At 33.5% G+C, this 10,189-nt stretch overlaps 1 protein-coding gene across 12 annotated transcripts; it reads left to right on the top strand.

Annotated features, from left to right (window-relative positions):
- The first annotated feature begins 773 nt into the window (after window positions 1–773).
- On the top strand, window positions 774–9,816 carry LOC141692245 (serine/arginine-rich splicing factor RS40-like). 12 transcript variants are annotated; one of them, XM_074496980.1, is made up of 13 exons: window positions 819–904; window positions 986–1,034; window positions 1,420–1,478; window positions 2,837–5,703; window positions 5,793–5,911; window positions 6,008–6,275; window positions 6,383–6,887; window positions 7,069–7,211; window positions 7,531–7,643; window positions 7,830–8,062; window positions 8,452–8,715; window positions 8,830–8,919; window positions 9,558–9,816. In XM_074496980.1, the coding sequence occupies exons 8-13, from the start codon at window positions 7,184–7,186 to the stop codon at window positions 9,619–9,621; spliced, it is 792 nt and encodes a 263-aa protein (XP_074353081.1). In that variant the 5' UTR covers window positions 819–904; window positions 986–1,034; window positions 1,420–1,478; window positions 2,837–5,703; window positions 5,793–5,911; window positions 6,008–6,275; window positions 6,383–6,887; window positions 7,069–7,183; the 3' UTR covers window positions 9,622–9,816. The 12 variants fall into 12 exon arrangements, 11 of the variants coding, with proteins under 11 accessions (XP_074353080.1, XP_074353073.1, XP_074353079.1 ...); XM_074496981.1 differs by lacking the exons at window positions 5,793–5,911; window positions 6,008–6,275 and having other exon boundaries at window positions 2,837–2,972; window positions 6,790–6,887; XM_074496982.1 differs by lacking the exons at window positions 5,793–5,911; window positions 6,008–6,275; window positions 6,383–6,887 and having other exon boundaries at window positions 2,837–2,972.
- The last annotated feature ends 373 nt before the right edge of the window (window positions 9,817–10,189 follow it).

Here is a 10,189-nt window from a genome sequence, read left to right as displayed (position 1 = left end):
GTTTTTCTAATGTATGCACAACTATACACAATAAGCACTAACTAAAATAAGTTTGGTGAATTTTAATTGGTGTTCTAAACATAAATATTAACGAGAGAATTGCATTTTGTATCCCTCAACTTGTGCCCAAATTCAATATTATAGACCTATTTTCAGAAATTGCAGTTTGCGTCTTTTTTTTTTTTGAAACCCGATACAAATAACACCCCTTTTGCCTAATTTCGTTTATAAGACAGGGGAAAAATAGGAATTTCAGCTTTAAAAATTAATTAACATATATTTTACATATTTTGAATTATATTAAAAAATTGAATTATATATATATTTCATATTTTTGAATTTCTGCGTCATACTAATAGTTTGAATTACATTTTTATTTTATGTGATGATTCCAAAAGTTTAAAATTCCACATAAATTAATTTTTTAAAATGTATATTTAAACTTTAATTTTAATCGTATAATAAATTTTAGTAATAAACACGTTGCATAATTATTTGACGTTATTATTATTTTTGTGTGTATTTAAGGGGGAGAATTTGTTAAAATAAATACTTTTAGCTTTTTTCTAATTATAAATAAAAATTTAATTATATTTTATATTAAAATTACTGTTTTACCCCCTATTATTTTAGTTGTAAGTGTTTAGGGATGCATGTTGCATACGAATTGAAAATTAGGGATAACAAATTGTAATTTATGAAAATAGATATATAATATTGAATTTGAGTAAAAATTGAGAGTTATAAACTGCAATTTTTCCATTTTAAATATATGAGACCGAAATATTAATGGTCACAATTTGAAAAGCGACAACGTTTTATGAGGAGTTTAAAGTCCAGATCTGTCCGAAAGTGAGCAACTGACCTAAACTCTCTTCCGTCTTGTTCAATTTCTAGGGTTTTGGTAAAAAGCCCCTGCTCCATGTATTATATCCTAATTATGTGTATATGTCAGATCTAACCTTGTTCTTGTCTCTCCTTGTAGCTTCTCAGTTCAACACACTTCCAGTCTTTTGTTCTCCTCCCAAACTAAGGTATATTAAATTTAACATATGTTAATATTTATTTGTTATGTATGAATATATGCTTTTTTATTGTTTCATATTTCTTGATTTTAATCTTTGTTTTTTTATGCGTCTTATAAATTCTAATGCTACCATTTTGTTGTATTATTGGTTAGAACTATATACAAAAAAAGTACTGATTGAATATTTGGTGTGGTTTTTTTTTGCTCTTGTGATTGGCTTAGGCTTAGCTTTGGTTTTGTATTTGTTGTTCTGTTTTTTTCCTCGATATGGAAGTGATATTAGGAGGTTAAGTCAGATTTTAAATTATAACTGCCTTGCCCACAATATAATTGTTAGTATTATCAGTTCAGCTATTATAAATTAATGATGAATTATTTTATGTTTGGCATAGGCTTTGATCTAATATCTGTTATTGAGCTTATCTTTTGCGTATTGAGGTGCTTTTAAAAGGTATGATTTGGGATTTTTAATTTATAAATGACATTCCCATTGTAGCACTGTTAGTAACATGTTTATATATGTTTAAGTTAATGAATAGCCTAAATTTTAAATTGCAGATTGGCTGATTTAGAACTGTGAGTTGTGACTATTTTTTGCAAAGGCAATGCAAATATATTTATTTTAGATAAAATTGATGGCTACTGACTTCTGGATTGAGTTGGAGTGTAAACTGAACTTGAATCTGCATTCTTTAATATAATTGAGCAAGAAAAGAAGCTGCTATATTTTGTAGATCTCTTTCTGCACATAAGTGTCCTAATTTGATTCTTACCTTAAATGGATATGAAAGTTTTCATCTAGTTCACCTTTAAGTTTTGTGACTAAAGATAAGTTAAGAGAGTCACTGTAATTTTTAGTTAAATATGAATACTGGAAAACTCATTTAATGAACAAGCCCTTGCATTTAGATAAACATGGATACATTCACGGAGTGTAACATGTTATAAAAGATCTTCTGATAAATATTTAGAAATAATTGAAGATGATATAGGATCAGTTATTTTGTTTTTTGGCTACTATTTAACAAATTTATTAGTATTCAGAGAAATAGAACTTCAAAGTTTCACCTTAACTTTGTTTCTTCTTATATAATCTGGATGATCATTTTTTTCAACTCTAGACATTGTTACCCTTATCTATTGTGAACATGCAAAAGCTTCAAAACTTTTACGAGTTTTCCTCAAATGAAGACCATAAGGGAACACTCATAAGATAAATAAACAAGAGAACAAAATTATATGAGATTTGTAGGTGTGTAGCCAAGTACTCTCCCAGTTCTTCATCAATACTTACCTTATTTTTGGTCTTCATATTGCTACAACAAATTAGGAAGTGCAGTAATCAAATTTTTAGTGTTAATTTTCAATTCAAAATAAAGGTTGAGTGGTGATGGTTGCTATATTTTATGTAGTTATATACTATATAATATACACATTGATTTTTCTCAAATTAAAAGAATGAGAAATAACTCAACCTTTATTTAAAAATACTTGAAAATACTCTCGACCTATTATGGAGCTAAATAAAAGTTACCTCATATTTTAACCACCATGCACATACATATATGGGCAAACCAAGGGTATGTGTATCACGATGATTGATATTACCAAAAAACATACTGATTTTTTTTTTTGTAATTCTTACGTGTCTACTCGTGCATCAGATCCTAAAGAAATAACTTGCCTAGATTATAGTCATAGTTTTTCATGACGTTTAAAAGTAGGACCTTCCGCAATAATAAATAGTTAAATGATTTTAATTTACTATTTTTAATACTCTACGAAGTCTGATCACCATGTTACATGTAGGCTTGAATAAGACCAGTTGAAGGAGATAAGATGAAGCCAATATTTTGCGGAAACCTTGAATATGATGCACGCCCATCAGAGCTGGAGCGCCTATTTAAAAGATATGGGAAGGTTGAAAGAGTTGATGTGAAGTCAGGTATCAATGATATTTCAGTTGAAAGGTTTTGTGCGTATGTCTAGTGAAATTAGATGAATTTGCTTAATTTAACATATCTATTCTTATTTGTTTTGGTATGGAGATCTACATTGCCATAGGTAAACCAGTACATCTGCATAACCCCTTTAGTAGATTTTTTTAAAAACGTATTTAATCGCCTTTGTTATTCTGCTTTATGTCTTGCATGAGGTGCAAACATATTTTTGCTACTGTCCGATGGTAGTAGAATTTTCGTAGAACTTTTACTTTCATTACTTGTTTGTTATCTGCAGTTACCTGTGTACATAGAATGTTGTATCAGAAACTTGTGTGAACTGTAGTTGAATATCTACTATGTTATTTACTTGTGCTTCTTGATTTTTTTGAGTCTGAATACTTTCATAAGATAGGAGATTGGTCGTATATTAACATACATTTTGGGGTGTTTACCTCGTCTATAAGTGCTTCCCCCAAGCAGTGTTGTTAAAAGCGTGCTTAAGCGCTCGCTTAAGCGAGAAGCGACGCGATGCGAGGCTGAAGCGCTTCGATTCAATTATGCGATGCAAGTTTCCCGAAGCGCGCTTTTTGGTGCGCTTCTTGCGCTTAAGCGAGATGCATGAATCGCAAAAAAAGCGCGCTTTTTAAATTATTGACTGGGCCTTTGACTGGGCTGTTGACTGGGCCTTTGACTGGGTCTTTTTTTAAGGAAAAGGGTAATAAAAACCCTAAAAGAGACCGACCTTAACGATACAAACAATACACACAGCGATTGTAAGAGATCTGTGCTGGTTTATCTCCGCTCTGGTAATCATCTTCTTTCTTACATATATATACACGCATATACACACACATACACACACATACTGAGTCCTGATTTCTTAGTATATAGTACTGATTCTTGTATATACACACACATACACGCATATACACGCATATACACGCACACACACATACTGAGTCCTGATTTCTCATCTTCTTTCTTACATATCTATAGACACGATCTATAGATGGCTGATAAAAAAGACGTGGCATGGAAATATGCGCGGGAAGTGACTGAAGGTAGTTCAGTTAAGCTTAGATGTAATTTTTGTGGAAAGGAAACATCTGGTGGAGTGTTTAGAATGAAGGAACATCTTATCGGAGGGAAACGAAATGCCAAGAGTTGCACCAAAGTACTATAAGAAGTGCGAAAGGAAGTTCAAGATTTCATGGATGCAAAAAAGAAAGCAAAAGAAGTTGTTGATTTGAATGAGTTTGAAGTGGAGGATTATGATGATGATGATGTAGTGTTAATGCATCCTCAAGCGTCTGTGTGTGGCAGTACAACTACATTTTTACGCAAGCCACCAAAGATGATAGGTCCCATGGATGTTTACTTGACTCCAGACCCTGAAACTGCAGTGAGAAAAAGAAAAGGGAAGCAGCAGCAAATAGATGAAGGGGCAAAAAAAGAGTTGAGGAAAAGAGCTTGCAAAGCATTTGCAAAATGGATGTACGATGCTGGCATCCCTTTTAATGCGGTTAACTATCCAAGTTAACCATCCAAGTTTTGATGTTTACGTGGAAGCTCAAGGGCAATACGGACCAGGAATGAAACCACCTAGCTATCATGAGGTTAGGGTTCCACTCTTAAAAGAAGAAGTTGAAGATGCAAAACAATTGATGAAAGCACATGAAGCAGAGTGCGTTACCCATGGTTGTTCTTTGATGTGTGATGGCTGGGAAGATCGAAAACATAGAACTCTTTTAAACTTTTTAGTCAACACTCCTCGGGGCAGCTTTTTTCTTAAATCAATTGATGCATCTGCTGTTACAAAAACAGCAGATATGCTATTTGAAGTAATATCTAAGTATGTGGAGATGATTGGTCCAAAAAATGTAGTTCAAGTTGTTACGGACAACTCCTCAAATAATAAAGCCGCTGGAAGAATGTTGATGATCCGATATCCACACTTATTCTGGACACCATGTGCTGCCCACTGCATTGATCTCATGTTGGAGGATCTTTTTGGTATTCAGAGGCTGAACAAATGCATCAAGAAGGCTATGTAGTTGAATTCATTTATTTATACAAAGCCGACAATGGTGAATTTGCTAAGAGAACATACTGGTCAGAGGGAGTTATTGAGGCCAGCAAAGACACGATTTGCCACAGCTTTTTTGACCTTGTCCAGGATTAACAAACAGAAAATTAATATCCGGAATATGTTCTTATCAGAAAAATGGCTAAAAAGCAACTACGCCAAGGATCCTGTTGGACGTAAGATTGTTTGTTTTGTTAACCAAGCAAGTTTCTGGAACACTATTGTTTGTTCTTTTAAGGTAGCAGGCCTTCTTGTGAAGGTCCTTCGATTGGTTGACGGTGAAAAAAGACCACCCATGGGTTACATTTATGAAGCTATGGATAGGGCCAAAGAAACGATTGCGCGGTCTTTTGAACATAATACCGAGAAATATAAGAGTTTCTTTGAAATCATTGATAAGAGGTGGGATGTGCAACTCCATCAACCTTTGCACGCAGCTGCATATTATCTCAATCCGGACTACTACTACAAAAATCCAAACATTGAGAATGATGGAGAAGTATCATTAGGTTTGTACAAGTGCATCGAGAGAATGGTAGATGTTGACTTGCAAGACAAGATTGGAGATCAATTGGAATTATATAAGAGAGCAGAAGGTTTTTTTGGCTTACCAATGGCTGTTCGACAAAGATCACAAAAATCTCCTGGTAAAATTTAAAAGATACCTAGTAACTTACAAAAACAAAACAATCACTTTTAATTGTACGATTATTCATATCCTTTATTTCTTGTCTAGCTGCCTGGTGGAGTTCTTACGGCAAACATACTCCCGAATTGCAAAACTTTGCCATTCGAATTCTTGGCTTAACTTGTAGTTCATCCGGATGCGAGAGAAATTGGAGTGTATTTGAGCATGTAAGTAACCTTTTAACTCTATATAAACCACCAGCCACCATCCGAAATCAGTATAGACTATAAATAACTTATAATTTTATTAAACTTTGTTTGTAGCTTCACAGCAAAAAACGAAATCGACTTGCACAACAAAAGTTGAATGATTTGGTGTTCGTTAAATACAATAGAGCTTTAAGGCGTAGATATGAACTTCGTGATAAAAATGATCCCATCTTGTTAAATGAGATTGATGATAGCAACGAATGGCTGGTTGGTAAGGTTGACGGAGAAAGCGACGAAGAAGATGATGACTATGTTTTTTCCAAAGAAGATGGGTTAACTTAGCTAAAGCTTCTGGAGCAGCAGAGCCTCGTTATAATTCTAGGTAAAATAATTAAAAAAATTGATAATTAATACTTTAAGTAATTAATTTACATATTTATTATTTAAGTATTTTGTACCTATTACATATGTATATTATGATTACCATAGGTCAAATACCTCTCGTGGAAACAAAAATGGAAAAAAAACCATTGAATCATCATCTAAAAGGCGTTTAGTTGATGAAAGTGAAGACGATGAAGATGAAATTGAATTCGAAGAGGGGGATAAAAATCTTGAGCATGGCAGTGAAGATGAAGATTTCAAATCTTCAAGAAGATGAAGAGCCTGATGATGATGATGATGATTTTTAGTTTATGTTAATGATGATTCTTAGTTTTTGTCAAGTTATTAACTATTAAGAAGTCCAGGACTACTTTATGGAACTTTTAGTTGATCCTCTATATTTATTTTATTACAAAGACTTCATGTTTTTGCCCTAAACTTGAATCTGGATATTATTAACATATTCTATGGCAATCTAATTTGCTCATTACATGTTCAATTTATTGTTATAGATTTTTGCTTCTCGCGTTGCGCTTCTCGCTTATGCTCGAGGAAGCCTTTGCGCTTCAGTGCGCATCTCGCGTTTAACAACACTGCCCCCAAGCATCTGGTAAGACATTGAAGCTTGACCCCAAGCAGATTTAACTCAACAAATCTGAAAATTGACCTAAAATTAAAAAGTTTCAAAATGGCATTGAAACTGTTATGAATATGTCATGTATGTATTATATTCCTTTTAGTGAAGTATTGTAGCTAAAACTCCCCTGTACTCAACAATTTTTTTGACGCAGGATTACTTGATGTTTCCATAATCTTTCCGGATGGATGGGCCATTATATTATCTTTTCTGGCTGGTGCCTTTCTGGCATCTTCTTGTGTTTTTCAAGAAGAATTTTCTGATCTGTCATGGCATCAACATCCTACATATCCCTGAGTAACATTGCTTTTTAAATTCATGACTTTTGCCCAGTCTTCAATTTCTGACATATGTTGCCATAGAAATCATAATCATGACAGAAGCTACTAGCCAGGTTTTATGCTTATGCCCCACGAAAATTCATATTTCTGTGATATGTTATATTTTTTTCTCAACTTTCTGGGTGGTGTGGGTTTATTATAAGCTGGGATAATCGACATCTTTTGCTTTCTTAAGTGATTTTACAGGTTTTTTTTCTAGGATGTATAGATTTATTTGATAATTGATATATCATATGATTCAATTTGTTCAGTTGTCTAAAGCTTTAACTTCACAGGATTTGCTTTTGTCTACATGGAAGATGAACGAGATGCTGAGGATGCGATTCGAAGACTTGACCACACAGAGTTTGGAAGGAAGGGGCGCAGACTTCGTGTTGAATGGACCAAGGTATTGCTTTAGGACTCCGAATCGAAGACCAAACTGTATTATTTAATTGTTCTTCTTGTTAAACTGGTGCCAGTTTCAATCGTAAAAAAAATTGTCTTAAAAGACATAGTAGCAAAAGCTTTTCATTTGGTTCTCTATGGTCATGTCTTACAGGACAAACTGAACAATTTGTTATTATTTCTGCAGCAAGAACGTGGAGACAGAAGGACCGACATTTCTAAAAGACCAGTCAATACAAAACCCACAAAAACCTTGTTTGTCATCAACTTTGATCCTGTCCATACCAGGACAAGGGATCTGGAGAGGCACTTTGATCTGCATGGCAAAATTTTAAATATTAGGATCAGAAGAAATTTTGCATTTATACAGTTTGAATCAGAAGAAGAAGCCACTAGAGCGCTGGAGGCAACCAACATGAGGTTTGTTCCTATCATTATAGTTTTTGCTTGTTACATTCTTGCAAGTTTTTATATAGTGCAAGGATAAGTAATGCAGACTCCATAATATAAAGTCCTAAGCTTGCATTCTTTATCACTTGATCGTGGTTTCTTGAAATCTTTACCGTGAAGTGGGGTCTAAAGAATCTTGGACACTTCATTCTATATTAAAAAATATTCGTTCAGGCGTGATGACACGCAGTGGCGGAACCACCAAGTGACCAATGGCGTCTTTGGAGTTCTCTGAATTTCCAGAAATAAAGCCTTAATGTTAATTATTTAGTTGAGATTAATGTTTACTTTATCCTTGTTTCATTTACTGGACATTTTTTGCATCCTAATTGAAACAAAATCATTGATTTTGATTTCAGCAAGTTTATGGATCGTGTTATATCAGTGGAATATGCTATTAGAGATGACGATGAAAGAAGAAATGGGCACAGCCCTGAGAGAAGAGGCCGTGATTTTTCACCTGATAAAAGAGGAAATGGTCGTGGACGATCACCAAGTCCATATCACAGGGATAGAGATAGCCCTGACTATGGGCATGGATCCAAGCCAAACTCTAGACTTGAATCTAGGAGAAGTCCAGACTATGGCAGAGCGGAAAGCCCAGCAGCTGAGAAATACCAAGGGTATTAGTAAATCTCTTTCATGTATTTTGGAATTTGTATGTTAAGTAGAGGAATGTTTAGAGTAACTTCTTGTTGAATCTGCTAACTATATTTTTATGTCATTGCTACTGAAAGGCATGGATCCAAGCCAAACTCGAGATTTGAATCTAGGAGAAGTCCAGAGTATGGAAGAGGGGAAAGCCCAGCCGATGAGAGATACCAAAGGTAATAATGATACTCCCTCTCTCCCTCATGTTCTTTACACTGGGGACAGAGGGCTCGACACACATTTTAAGACTCCCATAAAGTATAATTCCATAAATTATTTAATTTTTTTTCTTCTAATTAAAATTAAATGTTTAAATTTTTATTCGAAAAAGGAAAATTTAGAAATAAATAAAGGAGCTATACTTTATGTACACCTTAAAGTGTGCCAAACATGGATAAAACTGTAAAGAAATGATGGGGTATCTTTTATGTATTTTTGAATTTAGATACAAAGTTTTAAGCAGGAAATTGGAGTAACTTCTTGGTCGATCAGCTGATTAAATTTTGATGCATTTCTTCTGAAAAATGAAAATGAGAATTTGAAGCTTAGTTTTAGAAGGCAACTATGTAGTTTGAATCAGATTCTATTAAAGATCGAATAGAATGTAGTTGGCACAGAAGGCAAAGCAGTGATATTTCGACTTTCTATGGTCATGTTTGCCAGTTGCCTGGTGTGTATATCATATTTTATTTCCTGCTATTAGAGAAAAAATAATTATATGCAACTTTTATAGAATTCCAAAAGCTTTCATTCAGATTATTGTAAGTGATTCAGAATTCCAAAGTTATAGTAAGTAATATATCTATCATTGCAGTCGTTCTCGTTCACCTCCACCCCGATCTCGTTCACCTGCACCACGAGAAAGATCACGTTCATAAGACGCCGAGGAGAGTTCCAAGGAAGCGACTATGATGGCCAGTTTGTTGGTTTGATTATGTTATGTACTGTTTGTAATTGCTCAGTGTTCTTTTTCTGAACACAAATAAATCAACTTTTTTCACTGTGTAACTAAACTGCATATCAGATATGTGTTCTATTTTATTCTTAATTTTATGTTTCTGAATTTTGATCAACATTGCAAAATCTGCCATAACCCCATCCCCTCTCTTATTTGTGTAAACTAGTTATCTTGCCCGCGCTAGGCGCGCTCCATATTTCTTCAATTTTGAATTTTTTTCTCGAAATTTATAATTTTTATAACATAAACGGTTATCTTCTAGTTTTATTTAATTTATTTATTACATTTATTTAGGTTCCGTTTATTTTGAAATATAAAATTGATATTATAGTTTAATTTTAAATCTCAATATTTTATTTTAGTTTTCTTTCTCTCACATTTAACCAATTAAAAGTCTCTTAACTCATATTTTAACATTTCTCTTTTACGTTTTTAGTAGTCAATATTTTAATAATTTTTACAACAAAACTGAGTATATATTTTTTTTA

The sequence above is a fragment of the Apium graveolens genome, chromosome 10, assembly GCF_009905375.1.
Source record: "Apium graveolens cultivar Ventura chromosome 10, ASM990537v1, whole genome shotgun sequence".
Classification (NCBI taxonomy): domain Eukaryota; kingdom Viridiplantae; phylum Streptophyta; class Magnoliopsida; order Apiales; family Apiaceae; genus Apium; species Apium graveolens.
This window is presented reverse-complemented; position numbering and strand designations above follow the sequence as displayed.